Source organism: Xyrauchen texanus, chromosome 22 (genome assembly GCF_025860055.1).
Source record: "Xyrauchen texanus isolate HMW12.3.18 chromosome 22, RBS_HiC_50CHRs, whole genome shotgun sequence".
Taxonomy (NCBI): domain Eukaryota; kingdom Metazoa; phylum Chordata; class Actinopteri; order Cypriniformes; family Catostomidae; genus Xyrauchen; species Xyrauchen texanus.
The window spans coordinates 18,312,546-18,331,790 of record NC_068297.1 but is presented as its reverse complement, the minus strand read 5'-3'; the positions used below and the strand labels follow the sequence as shown (position 1 = coordinate 18,331,790).

The window sequence follows — 19,245 nt, the reverse complement described above, 5'->3', positions numbered from 1 at the left end:
TCACTGACGGTCGAGGCTGCAGGCGCTGGCTCACTGACGGTCGGGGCTGCAGGCGCTGATTTGTTGACCGTGGCATGCGTGAGCTCTGGTTCGCTGAACATTGAAGGCAGAGCCATGGGAGGTTCTGTGGATGGAGCCGTGGAAGGCGGAGGCTGGATAGCAGAAGCCTTTCCTCTTCTCCTCCTCCTGGCGGACGAGGCTGACAACGCTGGCTCGCTAACCGTGGCAGGCGTGGGCTCTGGCTCGCTGACCTTGGCAGGCGTGGGCGACCGTGGCAGGCATGAAGGGACAAGCCATGGAAGGCTGGGGGGTGACCACTATGGGAGGAGAAGTAGGGCCCTCTTCAACTACGCCCACAGTGAACGGCGAGCCGCAGACTAGTAGAGTCTCCTCCACAAATTTGAGGAGCGTCCAGCGGCGAGTCGCCGGTGGCAACCGCTCCTTGAGCGAACTGTTCAGATTTGCCCTGAAGAACACCACCAGGGAGTATTCCGGGAAGTCCGCTACCTTCGCCAGCTCCAGGAAGTCGTGAACGTGATCCTCCACTGGACTGTCCTCTTGTTTGAGGCAGAGAAGTTTATAGTTCGCCTGTTGAACCACTAGATCCATCTTGGTCTGTCGTTCTGTTTTGAAGGCAGACGAAGGAAGATGAGGGGTGAGGATCTAACTGCGGTTTTTATGGAAAATGATAAAGACAAACAAGGCTGGAACAAATGAAACGTCCACGATGGGAAAACGAAACAAAAACACGAAAAGACATCCAAGAAGAACACAGGCTGGAGAAACATCCACGGAGGGCAAAGATAACATACAAACATCTACATTCAGCGACCGATAATGACTGGAGAACAAACAGGGTTTAAATACACAAGCACAATGATGACTAAACGACATGCAGGTGAGACCAATGAAGTGCATGGGCAGTGATGAGGGCAGGGAATTATGGGAAGTGTAGTTTACAACAGTTGACAAGTGAAACACGGGGCAGACAACAGGGGATCGTGACAGTATGACATCATAATTATATCACCAGATCTTGAATTTGAAAAATCCACAGAATTCATGATGTTGAAAAAAGTCTAGTGTCATTTAATGTAATAGAGTGTAATTGGATGTTATCCAAAAATGTTGCTGTTAATTTATATATTTGAAAATATTTGGTTTGAGTTTACCAACAAAAAATCCAGGTTGTGAAATTCAAGTGTTAATTATTAAATTGGTGAAATTCTGGTCTCAATATTCAGGTTGTTGAATATGGGTTGAGAAATTCAGGTGGCAAAATTCAAGGATGACATCCGGGAATACAAGTACCGTAATTTCCGGACTATTGAGCGCACCTGAATATAAGCCGCACCCACTGATTTTTAAATAAAATATTATTTTGAACATAAATAAGCCGCACCTGTCTATAAGCCGCAGGTGCCTACCGGTACATTGAAACAAATTAACTTTACTCAGGCTTTAACGAAACACGGCTTGTAACAAAAATAAATAGGCTTTATGTCCGGGAGAGAAAAGCGGTAAGGGCGCTTACACCTGAGCTAAATTATGTCTAACACCGGTGTCTAATTTCAGTAAGCATGGGGAGAGCGGCATAAAAAGGCAGCAGCCACACAGCTGAGAGAGTGACACATGTCAGTCTAGTGTTGGCGCATAGAAGAATTGAGAAACTTTATAAAATTGATTGTAAACATTGCTGTGGCCATTAAAAGCCTTACCTGGAACGTCAAGTGCCTTGCTGAAAATTGTCACACTGGTGCCCATGTGACAGTTTTCCCAAGAAGGACACGTGAAGCAGGGCACTTGAAATTAGACACCGGTGTTAGACATAATTTAGCGCAGGTGTAAGCGCCCTTACAGCTTTTCTCTCCCGGACGGGCGCTTGACCATGCCCCCGCTGCCACACACGGCTTGTAATAAAACATTTGCAGTAAACAGTAGCTTACCAAGAAAGTCATTGGTCACTATCTTCCTCGTCCTGTGCACTGAAACCACTGAAGTCATCTCCTTCGGTGTCGGAGTTGAATAGCCTCAGATTTAGTTGTCTTTTTGCCAATTCAATTCCTCACAAATTGAATTCAATTCCTCACGCTGCTGTTTCCAACGTCTTATCATCGACTTATTAAGACCAAGCTCCCGTGCAGCAGCTCTATTTCCTTTTCCAACAGCCAGATCAATCGTCTTCAACTTGAAAGCAGCATCATATGCGTTTCTCCATGTCTTTGCCATGGTGAGGGTGACAAAATTACTACCGTAATCAGAATGATGGGAAGTTTGAGCGTGCTCGATTTAATCTAAACAGTAAACAAAAAAAGTTGTTTTGACCTTAACCCGTTCGGCAATTTCATTGGTCTAATGAAAGCGTCACGCCGGCAAAAAACTGAACACGTCACAGAATGTTTTTTTAAAAACATTTTTATAAAATTTGAAAGCGGGAAAAATCCATATATTAGCCGCGTCATTTTATAAGCCGCGAGGTTCAAAGCGTGGGAAAAAAGTTGCGGCTTATAGTCCGGAAATTACGGTAAATTCAAGGATGACATCCAGGAATACAAGAGCAAACGATTGTCTGTGTAATCCATCTCTCTCTTGGACAATTGCAAAGCGATGGAAACAACTCAAAAGTAATTTTAAACAACTGTGACAACAACATTGTAAAACACAAAAAGGTGTATTTTAGGGATACATATCACACCTGACTAACAGCAAGTTTCACCAATAATCTTATTTAATAATCATATGGGCAAAGTACATTTACCAATGGAAATAAATAATCAAACTACCTAATTTTAAATGCAAGTCTGCAAAAACATAAATTAAAAATCACATTTTAGTTGGCGAGATGTATAACGAGATATTTTTTTATAGATCTGTTAAAGGGTTGTGGGATCAAAAATAGTTGAACATTTATATACATAGACCTATCAGCCACAACATTAAAATCACCTTCCTTATATTGTGTAGGTCCCCCTCATGCCCCCAAAATAGCGGCAACCCGCATCTCAGAAAAGCATTCTGAGATGATATTCTTCTCACCACAATTGTACAGAGAGGTTATCCGAGTTACTGTAGACTTTGTCAGTTCGAACCAGTCTGGCCATTCTCTGTTGACCTCTCTCTTCAATAAGGCATTTCCGTCCACAGAACTGTCGCTCACTGGATGTTTTTTGTTTTTGGCACCATTCGTAGTAAATTCATTCATTCCCATGGAAAGCCCAGCATGTGTTCCTACAGATCATCATTTGTGAAGCTGGTATATCTGTGCTGCTTTGGCTCTGGTCTGAATGTACCTGTTTATTTTTAAAACCATGGATCTGAGAATTCTTTGATCTGTGGTCTTTTTGGTGTTTTTGCCAGGGGCTCACTGTGCTTCAGATGCTTTCATTGTCACTCCTCAGTATCTCAAAATCCTGTTTTACTTTATTCATTTGTTTACGAGGGGTTTACAAGTTTTACAAGATATTTTTAACTGTGCCAACTTTTAACTAAATTGTGAACAATTAGGTTATATAACCGTTTCTGATTATGTTTTTATCCTGATTTATTATCAGGATAAAAACTTGGGAATAGCTTTGCATTTGAAATGCTTATGTTTTCTATGGATTGTTTGCTCAATGGCTAGATTGTCTTGATGTTCATTTATCTGATGTTGTGTTCTCAGATCACGTGGAGAATGAGGAGCAGTACATTGAGGTTCTGGAGAACCTGGGAAACAGTCACATGACACAGGACAGCAATGAGATCTCCACAGGCTTCCTGAACCTTGCCGTCTTCACACGAGAGATCACTGCACTCTTCAAAAACCTGGTGAGCAGGATGCTATCATGAGCTAAAGCTGTGAACTTGGAAAAAGCCAATTAATCGGCAGATATTTTGAGATTATTGGCATCAGCCGATAACAAAACTGGTAATTCCCTGTTGTGTCAGTTTCAAAAACTACTGATGTCCTCATCAATGGATAATGCTGTTTCTGTTTTTAAATATTTTGTGTGAATGTTTTGTAAATTGTGTAGTTTTTTATAGATTTGTTTTGGACCTCTCATTTTCATTCATTAAATTCTATATCTGGATCACATCAGCTGACCTGGAGTGCGTTTCCTGTACAATGAGGTAACTCACTGCTTAACCACCAAAGTGCGATGCATCGTTGGAGAAATGACCTCTTCTATTCACGACTGTCTCCTCGAAACGGTTGTAGCTTTGTTGTACATCCATCATTTGAACCACGTTGCTTCAACAATATAGAGCTGTCGTTATTACTTGTTAATTAAGTTATGCTGGGGGTGGAGTAAAACTTGCGTGAATTAAATTATAATGGCTCATTTAAATGTTCAGAATGCCTCTTTCTGCAAAACCCCAGAATTAGTCATTTTCTTAAAAGCATGTAAATGTGGTATAAGTCTTGACAAAAATGAAAGGTGTGTGTGTATATATGGAATGAAAGATATAGAAGCCAAAGTCAAATGATGTGCACATTGCAAACTTACAAGGAAATATGCTTCCAACCACAAGATAAAGAGTTATATTTCCAACTTCACAACTGTGAGATGCTGTTTGCAAATGTTTGTTGGAACATTTCGGGAAACACCAAATCGTTGAACTATGTTGGTAAGTATGGAACTTGTAACCATATTTGGCTAACAACGCTTTTGGGAAATGCACCCCTGGTCTCTGCAGGATCTTAAATCTGCAATTTTGGAGCATTTTAGGGGGCATTCACACACCCAATATGTTTTGTGTTTGTCTGCACTGTTTTTTTATTGTTTTTCTATGCAAACATGCGTGACGGACGTCTTTGACTTGCTTGCACTGCTTGATTTTTTTTTTTTTAGCATCTTGTGTAGGAGCACTGCATTTTTTAGAGTCTGTGACAAGTTAATTGAACTTCAACTTTTAAAACGGTATCCAAAGACACCTGAATTTTGTTTCATTCGTTGCACTGCATCTAGCTTTTTCAATGTAAGAACGAGTTCAGTCTGAACACCCTTCAGTGTAAAGCTCAGTGAAGCATTACTTGTATAATTCAAGGCCAACGTGACAATTTTACCACCTTCAGTCAAGATTTAACAAACCAAGCGCTGCTCTGGCTTTCAGTACAGTTCAGAAAGCACCATTGGGTGTGTGTCTGTGTGGCTTTTCTTCTTAACAATTCATGAATAAGAAGCAGATTTACAGCTGTACAAATTACTCTGGGGACTTGGAGGGGTAGTGTTTGTGTGTGTCTGCATGGGTTCAACAGCTGCAGGAGAGGGCCCCTCAAACCACAGCACCCGAAACCCTCCAACTGATAGTTTCCATGGTGATAGTAATTTATTCCAGATCTAAGAGCATGAGTGGACTGGAACTAACCACGGAGCTGTCACTCACATGATCACCAGGGACAGGAACCTCAGCTTAAAAATACAACAGTAACTCGGCTAAGAAAATAAACTCAGTTTGATTTAGCGCCCTTGTGCTGGAGGCCATGACTTTCCCTCAGAGAGAGACACATTTTTCATATTCATGGAGATTTATACGTATCACGTCCGTTTCACTTGTTTGAACAGTAAAAGGTTATAAATCCATATTCAGCACCATAAGTAGATCACTCTGTAATGATGTTTAGAGAGTGAGCGAGAGATCTGAGAAGCGCTGGACAGATAGTTATGCTCAAACGCAGAGGTCACACCCCCGCGGTAGGGTTGGGTTTTCTCGGACAAAGGTGTGAATCCTAGCTGCCCAGACCGACCTTAAGTAGTGGAAGTTTGTCGTATGACCCTAAAGACCTTGGCCTTGCGCTATTTGCGCTAGTAGGAGGTTTGGTCGCACGACCTGAAAGACGCCTCATTTGTGGCACCTGGACAACCCATTTGTGATGGTTAGGGATATATTTAGCCAATTATAAATGTGGTAACATGGTATATGTAGCATCTGCAAATGCCTTGAACATAATTGCTTGATTAAATGTCGGGAATGGATGTGAAGCAATGTCAGAAGATATTCTGCGTGGACATGCGAACAATGTCATAAAGTTGTGGTTTGTCATGAAAATAGAAGACACCAAATTAGAAGAATACCAAGCTAAATACCATAGACTGGTGTTTTTTTTACTTAATCTTATGGTTTGGAGCTTTGTAGATTGTTTCCGGCATAATGCAAGTAATTCCAATAACTTTGTATTATTGGCATGGTGTCGATTGGAGTTTGTGCCTGAGGGTTGGATTTAATAGATACAATATGGGTGCTGTTTGCAGTATTGTGGTAAATTAAAATAATTGTTAATATTGATGACCTGTAATAAATTCTACTGGAAAAACTGAAATATTGGTGTATAAGCAAGATGTCAAGATGAATCCATGCTGTTACTTTAAACTTGGGTGGAGTGTAAAATTATGACAGATTGTTGAAGGCTTTTAAAATCATGCAGCATTTAAGTTGTATGATCAAGCTTTAAATAAAAGTTTGTAATCCAATGATTTTGGCAAAAGCAGAGAAGACTATCTGTAAAATAAAGTTTGATTTTACCTGCATGAAGTGTTTGTCCTAGCGGGAGGAGGGAAAGTCATGTTATAGTGTAGAGATGAGTGGAATTTTGTAGAAGCACTTGCTTTGTGTTATCAGGGTTGTGTGGTGAGGTGAACTCGAATGCTGAGAGGAGGCAAGACACATTTGCAGAATGATTACGAATGAGTTGGAATGTGGTGCATGACCCACCTCTTGCAGAGCCGAATTTGGCTCATGTCCGTTCGGACAGAGGCTGTGTATAACTGCAGTGGGCTTTGGAATGGTCACATGGATGGAATTGGAATGGAGCTCGGAGGTGAGCTACTGCTAAAATGTCTGCGCTAGTTTGAAAAGAAGTTGTAATTAGAGTATCGGCCGATTTAAAAGGAGTTCGCTGTTGCATGATTGCCCCTGTGTTCCGAATGGGATAAATCATACTCCGAAGAGCACTTTGAAGCGAGAACAATCGTAGTATTTGTGTTAGAAGATGACAAACAGAATCGCTGAATGGATCATGCCCTAAACTAGCTGCGAGGCAATGAGGCTGAAAGGAATCACCTGTGCAGGAGAACAAGATTGAAACGTTGGGCAGCATTGAAATGATAATTGAATTAAATAGTTCATCTTTTGTTTACCTTGCATTCAAATTAAGCTGTAATAGTTCTCAGATGACATGAAGCTGGAGCATCGCCCGTTTAGGGAGGCAGGCTTATGTGATGGACTGCTTAGATAAGAGAACATATCATAGAGAGCTGTTTGACATGCATACAGTGCTGAAGCAGCAAGTTTGCGGAAGCAACATCACGCTATGAACTGCTTGGACTAATAGAGTATTGAAAGAAAGACAGTAAAAGTATAACACTTAATGTGGTAATCAATACTGCAAAAACAAATTAGCTGCTGTGACAGTTTCTGTAGAATAACAAGATTGTTTGTGCGAATGCTTGGCAATGAAGTTGCATCCGATGATCCAAGTCACTTGCATGGGTCTGTTCATGGGTAATGGGTGGGGCTGAATGCCAGAAGACTCGATGCCATGAAGAGGTAAGCAGCTGTTTATGTACTCTTAAGGCAGACATACACAGATTTTCAGCTGTCGTTTGAGCTCTTGACCATTTATTTTCCAGTCGGGAGAGATTGTGTAGAAATTGTTGGTGCTTGTGTGGTCGTGGCTCACATCGAGCCTCCCGATCATTTTTAAAACTGTCTAAAAAGTGCACTAAAGGAGCTATTGCCTCCAGCGGATCCTCACTGGACATTATTTTTCAGTTTAATAAAGCTGCGTGTAGATCCTCATTCCTTACCTGCCTCGTCACACTACCTGAAGTTGACCAATATTTGTATGTGCATTTTGAAATTGTACATAAGAAATCTCAAATGCTCTGATTTAGGTCCTGTCTCTTTAAAGCCCTCCTTTCAGAAAAGCCCATTGTGCTCTGATTGGTCAGCTGGCCTAGTCTGTTGTGATTGGTCAACCGCGTTGAGCATGTGTCGGAAATGTAACGCCCCTTACCATAGCCAAGTTTTGCATACCAGCTCTAGCCCGAGACCAATAATTAAAGTTTGGAAGAACAAGCTGATTGACCCGAACCACCTTAGCAAGCACGACTTGAGCAGGATGTTTCACAGTGGTAAGTTTTAATTTAGCAGATTTCTTACAAGTACACTGTTGTTTATTGTGAACCTAACAAAGCTTCAAACAGAAGACACAGTGCATCTAACCCATTGCTGGAATGGGTGTAGCTGAACTTTTTTCACCCGAGATATGAACGGAGAACAGAGGCTTACTCCCTGTAAGTGAGCATGTTAGCCGTAGACAACCGTGGATAGCAGCCATAACATTACAGCTTGTAATTATAGAATTATGTAAGACTCTTAAGATTGACAATTTTTTACACAGATTTAGGTAAAAGCCAGCCCACAGTTGAATTGTAAACCTTTACCAAAACAATAACATTACATCGTAAGTTAGCCGAGCACTACCATGGATAGCAGAGGCCTACAGCTTTGCACTGGGTGTACACCATAGCTACAATACAAAACTCTGCATTTGAACTCTCTGTAGCAGATAAATCCACAAATAATCAACCAGGTTGTGATTCTGAAGCACCAGATTGTCCCAATAAAGTGGGAACTGCACCATCTTTCAGGTGTAACTATCTTGAAAATCCGGCATTGGTTGTAGTTGTACTGCTAAATAGTGAAAATACATTTTAACTACTGATTGTTCCATTTGTGTTACATAGAGATGTAGATACTTTACAGAAGAAATGGCTGGACTGCAATCCAGACGTTTCTTGTAGTTCTTCAGCAGTCTTGTCTGTGGGAGAGAATAAATCCCCTTTGTGTGGACTTTGTGCTATGTAACTTTGGAGACCTTTTACATGCACAAACAGCTATATTACACACTAAAGGAAAGGTAAAATCCCAAAAAGCATAAAAGGAGTTGTTTTTTCTCACACATTCTTTCCAAAGGAAGATTTATACTCTCTCAGCACTTAATTGTGCTTTGCAGAGGAGAAATCCCAAACAGAGTTCTAGATTTAGACATTTTAAAATGCAGATTTATGATTTGTGTCCATTCACCCCTCCAGAAAACCGGACTTGTAGGACATTTAGCCATAGAAAAGGTAGAAACGTATATGTTTTGCCAGCTAAAAATGTGAGCACTCATTTTGAAAAAGGAGTTAAGTGTGCACTATGTTCTTGTTGACTTCATGGAATTTCAGTTTTAAGTTTCTCTCTGGCTTTTGTCTCTGTTACACTATATCTGCTGGCCTTTTTGGTTTTTAATGTGACTCTTTCTCTCTCTCTCTCTCTCTCTCTCTCTCTCTCTCTCTCTCTCTCTCTCTCTGTAGGTACATAACCTTAACAACATCATCTCATTCCCTCTTGAAAACATGTTGAAGGCAGAGTTGAAAGACAGCAGGCTGGTGAGTGATACTGACACCTGTGTCACATTACTCTACTACTACTGGATTACTTCTGCATACTAGACTATATGTGTCAAAAATGTTACCAACTGCACCAATTCAGCATCATTAAGGTCAATTAGAGAGGCTGTTTGAGTCATGCTTCTAAAGATTCCAAAACAATGTGTCATGTTTTGTTCATTGGATGAAGTGTTGTGACTAAATTTGGCATATGGCAGCTGTTTTTAAAGAAGTTTGTTTTTGGATTATTGTATTTTCTAATGTGTCTGACAGACAATACCTGCACCACACCTTTTTTTATTAGTTTAACCTGTAAGTTGAGTGAGACATACAACAGCTCTCTTAGATCAAGTTACACCTTAAGAATGTAGGATGCACATCCTGACATCATTACAGTCATATTACACAATTATTGATTTTCCACAACAAGGTGGCCTGCAATATTGCATTAATTTTTAGGGTGACGCAAAGCATTTCAATTTGTGTGTTTACGTATCCATAAACGCAGGGTATTTGTGTGCGTTTGTGTCCATAGACACTGTGAAGTTAATGATGTCCAGTACACCAGCCAGGGCTAGATTATAGAAATCATTGGCGCCAATGGTCTCTACGATCAACTTAAGTTTGCAATGCTTGTCCATTGATAATGTAAATTTTTTTTTGGTAAAATGTGAGTAAATAATGTGGAAAATAGGCATTCATTTTAAATCAGTCTTTAAATTGGTCATCGGCCTACTTGCTCTCTAGATATCGTATCATTACAAAACCCACTATCCGTAATGCTGTCTTTCTTCTTTCTTTCTCTCTCTCTCTCTCTGTCTCTCTCAGGAGCTGAAAAAACAGATGGAGAAAAGCTGGAAGGATTATGATGCTAAAATGTGAGTTTTAATGACTTTTTTGACTCTTAAGAGACAGATCCTACTCATGGATTCCAACTTCCTGTGACCTTCAGTTCAAGACCAGCACTTGAATTGTACCTAAATCCCCGAGTATATCAGATCGCGCACTGCCGACCGCGTTGTCTTTCTGAATATACCCTTCTGACAGAGTGAGTGAATACAAACGCATTCCCAGTATACAGCTGCATTGTGATACTTTATTAGTACAGACAATGTCCGGCAATGCGCACAGAAATTTGCTACATCCGCATGTATAGAAAATCGGGGCCGCACTTTGCGTCACGCATATTGTGAGCGGAGCGTTCAGCAACGCAGACAACCAAAGTATACTCAGAACTTAAGACTTCAGTTTGGTGTCTGAAAGATATTTTCACATGCAAAAACTAAGTGTGCTATAAAATCCCTTTCCCTTTTTCATATTCATTCCTCTTTCTCTGTGTTTATCAGAGGGAAGCTGGAGAAGGAGAGGAGAGAGAAACAGAAACATGGGCTGATCCGGCTGGAAGGGACAGACACAGTGGAGGACATGGAAAGAGAGAGGAGGAACTTCCAGTTGCAGATGTGTGAGGTAATGCTTTGTGTGTGTATTTCATCTCGGCTAGAGTGGCTGGTTAACAGACTATAAAACGTGCACAGTTAACCTGACCGAGACCACATTGTGTGAATGTCTTATGGAGAGTAAGTGCAGTTAGTACAGCTATGCACGGTATGTGTGTGTCTACAGCAGGTCATTCTACTTAGAAACTCAAAAAGTCTGTTGTTGTGTCTGAACTCACCTCAAACTAAGAAACTTGTGTGTAGTTGAAATGTGATCCTGTTCAAATCTTGTCTGTGTGTATGTGTGAGTGTGTGTGTGCTTAGTGATAGTTTGAGGACAAATTTGTCCCCAGAAGTGAGCTAAATCTGACAAAACCTCCCTTTAGGAAGTTTTGGGAATGTCCTCATTTGGAAAAATTATTCATACATAAAAGCATTTATTTTTACTCTAAACTAACCATAACCTTTTGATTCTTATAGTAATTATAAATAGCTTTGTATGAATCAATAGATGTCTATAGTATATCCTCATTTCGATAGCCAGCTAAACATTTGAATGTGTTTGTTTGGTTATTAATGACCTTACTACCTTACCAGATGTCTTGTTGGTGGCACGTCCAAGTTCCAAATACTGCATGTGTGTGGCAGTTACCAGGGCAGGGGGAATTTGGGCTACACTGCTTGATCCCAGCTGTGGTAATAGAAAGAATAAGGGAAGTGTGAAGTTGAGGAATAATGAAAGAGAGGGAGAGAGAGGGGGATTTTTGAGAGCCACAGAGCTCCAGATGTTTTCACTTTGTTCTTTTTTATAGTAGAGACATTCATTATTCCTTCCAAAAACTGACTGACCACGTGACCATCTTTACCTTTGGAAAGTTCTAGTATGTGTTACTACACAAAGTACATTCTCACCTATTTAAAGTGGTGTTTTAGAAATAACATGGAATGTGAGGCAACATTTGACCTCCAGCAGCTCCTTGACCTCTTTGAGGAGCTTGGAGAAGAAAGTCTTTTCCTCTTAAAATCTTGTTACGATATGCTCATGTATGATGAATTCTAGTAAAAGAATCAGCACCAGATCATTTAGTTCCTCTTTCAGTTCTTAAATCATGTTTGTGCTAAATTCATCTACTTTTTGTTTGTGCTGAGTCAGAACACTGGGACAATCAATTAACCTTCATCACTGACAAACATCCCTGACTTAAATTTATTTATCTGTTTTGACAGTACTTACTGAAGCTTCAAGAGATGAAAGTCCGTCAAAGTCCAGACCTGCTGCAGAGCCTGATAAAGTACTTCCAAGCTCAACTTAAGTATGTACTAATTAATTCAGAACCACTTACTTTCTTTTCAGAACCAAATTCAACTCAACTTGGCTTTAGTATATCACCAAGCTGTGGGTCAGAAAAACTGGCTCTAGAGAAAATCTTTCTTCATCTCTTTTATATAAAAAAAAATCACTGATCAGGATGATTGACTGGTCTTTGAAGAGTTAAATCTTGCTCTTCACTCAACAATAGTCTTTAATCAAAATCTTGAAATGTCTATGTGGCTTTGAGGGTGTGTATAGTGGTGTCATTTCTATGTAAGATAGCTAAGCTCTGGTATTGTTTGTTCAGTTTTTTCCAGGATGGCCTAAAAGCTGCAGAGAATCTTGGTCCATTTGTGGAGAAGTTGGCAGCCTCTGTACATACGGTAATAACACACACACACACACACATACTTTCTATGTTTTGAAATATCTCTGTTCTCATGTTAGTCATGGGCTCAGAGTAGTTTTAGCATGATAAAATATGACACTTTAAATTCTTTATGAGGAAGATTATAACTTCATTGTGGATTTTACATGTCTGGTCTGGTAGAAGCTGTTCGTTTAAAAGATTCCCTGTTACATTCCTTGAGTATTTTTTTCTTTTGAATATCAGGGAAACATTTTGTTTTCCACATTGTGTTGGTGACCGCACAAACATTATATTGATTGAGTCTAGATTCTTTCAACTGCCTTTACCATTATTAATCATCAGTTTAACAGCAGCAAAGTGGTGGTTATAATGATATAAATGTGCAAGTCTTGGTTGTAGAGATGTTCTTTCAGTTCTAGAGCCTACTGAACAATATTTACCTTCTGATGTTCAAGAATCTTCCAGGTATGATAAATAAAGAATGCTAGAAATAAGCAATAAGGGTGTTTTTGTTACGGATGGCGCTCAGCAGGGTGCCTGCAGTCCCTTCAGCCGTGATTTGATATTAACAATTTAGCACAGCCTCGAGTGAAATTATTGCTTGTTAATTACTAAATGATAAAAATATTAAGGATAACTTTTTACACTAAAATGTTATATTATAAAGAAAATGTATTAAAGCACTATCTTTCCACTAGAAGATATAATCCCTGAGATGTAAACAGTAATGGAAGATGTGTTGTACAGTGATATACACAGTAGGTAGGTGAACAGTTGTTTTGTGTTGTAGTGGTTATTGTATATTTTAGCATGACTGGAGCACTCTATTAACCAATCAGCATCAAGGGCTGGAACTATCTGTTTTATAACTTTAAATCTGGATTAGTTTGACATATCACACAACAATAACCGTGTTGATAAAATTATCTTTGTGCACTATAGTTTGTTGCTTTCCTTGATATTTTGTGCGTTTTGGGTTGTTACGAAAATGCAGGCTGAGGCATGTGGAATTGATGTTGAGATGACTGTGTTTTATGATATAACTGGTTTGGTAGCGAGTTGACAGTTTTTGTTTTTTAACTTGTCCTCACTTGATTATAACATCACAAACAGCAGTTAGAACAAAATGGAAATTAAACAAAAAAAATGAAACAAGTACAATCCAGCTTTCAGAGAAAACATTTCCTTTTATGGAAAAAAGAAACCAATGGAAATTGAAGAAATTTGTACTGAGAGCCAAGGCATAATTTTCAACCATAATTCCAACTGGCTTCAAGCAATAAATGATGCCTGGCAGTTTGGTTTGGTTCTGAAAAATAGAGGAATGTGTTCCAAAGTGAGCCTGTACTCACTGTCCTCCTTATAGGTGTAAACTGATGTTAAAAGCTCATATATTCTACCCAGAACAGTGTGTGTGTGATCTGGACTTATCGCTGTGATCTGTAATGGCTCCTGTATCAAATGTTTTATAGTGGTGGCCAAAAATATTGGCACCCTTGGTAAATATGAGTAAAGAAGGCTGTGAAAAATATGTCTTTATTGTTAATCCTTTTGATCTTTCATTCAAAATATTCACAAAAATATATCCTCTAATTGATATCAAACAATTGCAAACAGAACACAATTTTTAACAAAAAAAAACAAATATTTTTGTCAAATATATGTGTGGCACAATTATTGGCATCCCTAGAAATTCTTATGAGCAAAATATATCTGAAGTATATTTATGACTATCTGTTTCAGAAGGGTATAAATATGAAGTAACACTCAAGACAAATTCCCTTAGTCATCTATCACAATTGGTAAGACCAAAGAACTTGTGATGTGCGGCAAAAGGTTGTTGAGCTTCACAAAATGGAAAATGGTTATAAGAAAATGGCTGAAGCATTGAAAATACCCATTTCCGTTAAGTTGCACCCCGTTTTCTTGCATCTGCACAAGCTATGGACAAAAGTTTCCTGAGTGCATATAGGTGAGTCCAGTGTGGATTGAGAGGGGTGTTAATACACTCGGTGACCTATATGAGATTGTTTGAAAATTTGGTCCAACATTTTAGGATTCCTAGATCTCAGTTCTTCAGGTTCTGCGCCACCTGGTCTGTACTGTTTTTGGGAGTGGCATACACCCCCTAAAAGGGCAGATACTTGGTGTGATAACTGCTATTGGTAAAGGTCATGGGGCATCAGTGTACTACTCCCTGTTAATTCAGAGTCTGGGGGATAGCACTTCAACTTCTCTCAAGAGATTATGGGAGAGAGATTTAAATTTGGTATTGGAGTAGGGATTGTGAGCTAAGATTCTAAAAAAAACGTCAAATCTACATCTAGATATTCAAGGGTACGTCTGATGCAATTTAAGATTTTGACTCGATTATATTGGACCCACTCTAGATTGTATAGGCTTGGTCTTAAAGACATAACCACCTGCTGGCGATGCCAATCAGAAGATTGGGACACATGTTTTTTGGGGATGTGTTAAGATACAGGAATTTTAGTTGAAGATTCAGGGATTTATGTGTGATGTGTTGGACATTTGGTTTTCATTTTGCCCCAGACTCTGAATTCTGGGTGATGGGGATGTCATTAATTAAAAAAATTAATCAAAACCTTAATGCCTCAGCCAGAAATCTTAAATTGAGTTTGGATCTTCCAGCAAGACATTGATTCAAAACATGCATCAAAATCAACACAAATATGGTTTACATACCACAAAATCAAGGTTCTGCCATGCCATCCCAGTCTCCTGACCTGAACCCCATAGAAAACCTGTGGGGTGAACTGAAGAGGAGAAATTTGAAGGATTTGGAGAGTTTCTGTATGGAGGAATGATCTCAAATACCTTTATGCATTATAGGAGAAGACTCTGATCTGTTATCTTGGCAAAGGGAGGCTGCAGAAATTACTGACTAAAAGGGTGCCACTAATTGTGCCACACACATATTTGACAAAAATATTTGTTTTTTGATAAAAATTGTGTTGTGTTTGCAATTGTTTGGTATCCATTAGAGGATATATTTTGAATGAAAGATCAAAAATGTAAACAATAAAGACTTATTTTTCACAGCCTTCTTTGCAAATAATTACCAAGGGTGCCAATATTTTTGGCCACCACTGTTTGAGTTTATGTCCATAACTAATGTTCAATAACCAGAATCAACAAACAAGCTGCTCAGAATCATGGCCTGCCTCATCATTATGTGATTGTTTCACAGGTTCGGCACAAACAAGATGAGGAAGTTAAGCAGCTCTCTCAACTGCGTGACAGTCTTCGAACACAACTACAGGTGGATGGCAAAGAGGTAACAACACTACGAGTCACAGAATGTTAAGATTTCTTGTTCAAAGTAATGTATTTCCATGACTGTAGTCAGATGTAATAGAAAAAGGCCTATATGTGGCGATAATTTGAAACTCCAGTGAAGTTCAGCAATAATGATGGTGATGATGAATGTGATGTTCTGTTTCATCATAGGATTTTCTAAACAAGAAGAACTCTAGCCATGGATATAGCATCCATCAGCCGCAAGGCAATAAGAAATATGGCACAGAGAAATCTGGCTTTCTTCTTAAGAAAAGTGATGGGTGAGTCAAGATGCATATTCTTTGAAGCTTCCAAACTTTAGCAACTACTTTACAAAGTTGAGAAGTTTCAATAAGTTTGAACCTCAACCCCCCCCCCCTCCAAACACTCAAAAAAACAACAAACCCCTTATTCAATTTCATTAACATAACTTATTCAAGGTTTTCCAGACATGATGCAATGTCCAGCTCCTGTTTGCTTTTGATCACATGGTGTTTCTGTGTGATCCTCTGGAAACACTTTCCATACACCTCTCAGTGTGCAGTAGTATATATATATATATATATATATATATATATATATATGTCCCTTTTTCGACACTGAGAGCACATGAGATGAAGGAATGTCCTGAGAGGATCAGTTGACAGCTGAAGTACAGTGTGTGATTCTGATTAAGAGAAAGGGTGTGTTTCTCTGTAAATGTGTGTGTCACACTGTTCCTCATACAGATGTTCTCTATTAAGTGTGGTTTAGACTCTGGATGCATTACACTCTCTTAAAAACCTCTGAGCCCATCCTACAGCTCTGCACACACAAAAACATGCCTACATCCCGCCAAGCTGATGTGGTTAATCACTTATCTTTGTGTGTGACACTATAAAATCAGTCAGCAAATTTGAATGTCCTAACCTCACTGGAGAGCTTCTGAATCAAAAGAAATCTCCACTGACCTCTGAAACATCACATTAAATCTGCTTGGAACGTATTGAATTTCTTCTTGCATTATTCAAGGCATAGAAGGGGTAGTAGTCTCGAGTATGTTTTAAAGGCTTCACTGTAGTATCCTGATTTTTGTCATGATAATATTTCTGTTTCAGGATCAGAAAGGTCTGGCAGAAGAGGAAGTGTGGGGTTAAATATGGCTGCCTTACCATTTCACATAGCACGGTGAGATTACACTCTCACTCACACATGCACACAGAATGATTGGAGAGTTTGACTCTCTACAGCTTTTATTTATGCTTGCAGTTTGCAGTTAACTGAAGCTGCAGTTGTCTAAGCACATAGTGCGCTCACATAGTATTGACACACAACGGCTGTTCCCTATGCCTGGAGACACAAGAGCAATTATTTGAACATCATTATTTTTAAGAAATGTTTGTCATTCATGTATACGACTATGAAAAGTCCTGTGCATGTTTGCTTAAACAGTCTTAAAATAAACTGTGGGAATTGGATGCTGTGTTTTGAGCATGTTGTGATCTCTTTCAGATCAACAGACCACCAGCAAAGCTCAACCTCCTGACCTGTCAGGTGCGGCCCAACCCTGAGGAAAAGAGAACGTTTGATTTAGTCACACGTAAGTTCCCCGCTCACATGTGTGAATGTACATGAAAAGATTAACCTGATTTTCAACAAATATGTCAGATAGAGATACAGATATACAATTTATTAAATTTAATGCAGTTTACAAACAGATTGAGGAGAGAAATTTTATTTAAGCTAAGAATGTACACTTCCAGAAATAAGCTCTGTTTGTTTATCCTTTTAAATACAATTGAGAAAATTACTGGCATTTTGATGTTAAAATTAACCAAACAAAGTTGTGTGATGTGTAACATAAGCCATACAAGGTGTGTAGTGTATGTAGGTGTGCAGAAGCATGTAGATAAAATCTGAGGAACAGTCTTTGTATGTGTAAAAGTAAGTGAATTGAGTGCCTTTTTTATATTTAGCTCCTGAAGATCAGGATTGTTTTTCCCATGTACCTTTTGCATAAAAGCCCACTCAGTTCTAACACACACTCTTATTCTTACAGACAATCGCACATACCATTTTCAGGCTGAGGACGAGCAGGAATGTTTGATGTAGGTGCATGAATCTGTACTCAACCATGTTCAGAGAAATCTTTCAGCACTGCAAACAACATGCACAGACATGCAGGAGGAAGCTGGTTCAAAACCTGCTCCCCTGGATGAGAGAGAAAAAGAGTCAAAAGAGGGATAAAGAATTATAATGAAGTTACTTAAAGATGCTACGGATGTTTTTGAAATGTCACAATAGAGCGCAACAATGAATGGCCACATTTTCCCCATTCATTTTACCCGTTGGTAAAAAATTCCTCATTAAAGTGTTCTAAGCCATGAACCAAACCAACCAGCTCCAACATAAATCGCATCATTACAAGCTTTGATTTGAAGCAAAAAAGTATGTGAAAATTGTCAAAATAGGTACAGTATGTAGAGCAGAGGAGGGCGGGGCCGGGCTGGAACAATGCACGCCCGGTCCCCAATCAGCCCGATGGGTGATAAAGGCGGCCGGTGACAACAGTTCGAGAGAGAGAAGAATTACAGGCAGCTGCTCCGTTTCCAACCTGGGCCGGTTCACCCCTCCTTAGAGGACAGGCGGGCATCCCTCCTCCTTCCCAGGTTTCAGCACCAATGTTAAGGGGGTTAAGGGAAAGGAGGCGAGGACCGGTTTGGCAATATAAATAATAGTTTAATGATACACTGAACCAAAAACACACAAACATAAACACACAGAGCAGCTGCCTGTAATTCTCTCTCTCTCTCTCTCTCAAACTGTCATCATGGCCAACTTTATCCCTTGCGCACCCCCCATCAGGATGATTGGGGACTGGACATGTGTTGTTCCAGCCTGGCCCCACCCTCCTCCGTTCTACAAGGTACAAGACTGTGTACTTACTCTTTTTTATGAAGGAATTAACTACAGGTACAGTCCCATTGCGGATGATGGGAGTTTTACTTCCAGAACCCAAATGTTTCAATCTTTTGGTGTTCAGTTTTAGATGAAGGCAGTGATAAGAACTCAATCCTATTTTTTACAAATTTGTTTCTCTCTCTCACTCTCCTACTGTAGATGGGTGTCTGTGCTGCAGAACAGTAAGGAGGAGGCCTTAAACACAGCTCTTGGGGGTGATCCACTGCAATTTCAGGACAGCGGTTTGCAGGAACTCGTCCGAGCTGTCATCTCTGGCCTGAGAAATCTGCCTGGCAATGAGGCCTGCTGCGACTGTGGAGCTCCAGGTCTCAATTGCAGATACTGACATATTCAGATATAAAAAAAAAATACTGTTACAAAGTCACCAATACTGTTATAATGCCAGACAGTAGATGGCATTGTTGATTGATGTAATTCTGAAATGCTAAGTGTAACATTATTTGAAATGAA

General features: G+C 39.6%; 1 protein-coding gene across 2 annotated transcripts in view; it reads left to right on the top strand.

The window, feature by feature from the left end:
- The window catches only part of LOC127662518 (arf-GAP with SH3 domain, ANK repeat and PH domain-containing protein 1-like), a 44,314-nt gene that overhangs the window by 11,842 nt on the left and 13,227 nt on the right, over positions 1–19,245 (top strand). For both annotated transcript variants that reach the window (XM_052153734.1, XM_052153733.1), the window contains exons 3-14: positions 3,662–3,807; positions 9,342–9,416; positions 10,245–10,294; positions 10,763–10,883; positions 12,080–12,165; positions 12,472–12,547; positions 15,746–15,832; positions 16,006–16,115; positions 16,932–17,001; positions 17,326–17,413; positions 17,873–17,921; positions 18,934–19,100. In XM_052153734.1, the coding sequence (XP_052009694.1) occupies positions 3,662–3,807; positions 9,342–9,416; positions 10,245–10,294; positions 10,763–10,883; positions 12,080–12,165; positions 12,472–12,547; positions 15,746–15,832; positions 16,006–16,115; positions 16,932–17,001; positions 17,326–17,413; positions 17,873–17,921; positions 18,934–19,100 (1,125 nt within the window). The remainder of the gene's footprint in view (positions 1–3,661; positions 3,808–9,341; positions 9,417–10,244; positions 10,295–10,762; positions 10,884–12,079; positions 12,166–12,471; positions 12,548–15,745; positions 15,833–16,005; positions 16,116–16,931; positions 17,002–17,325; positions 17,414–17,872; positions 17,922–18,933; positions 19,101–19,245) is intronic.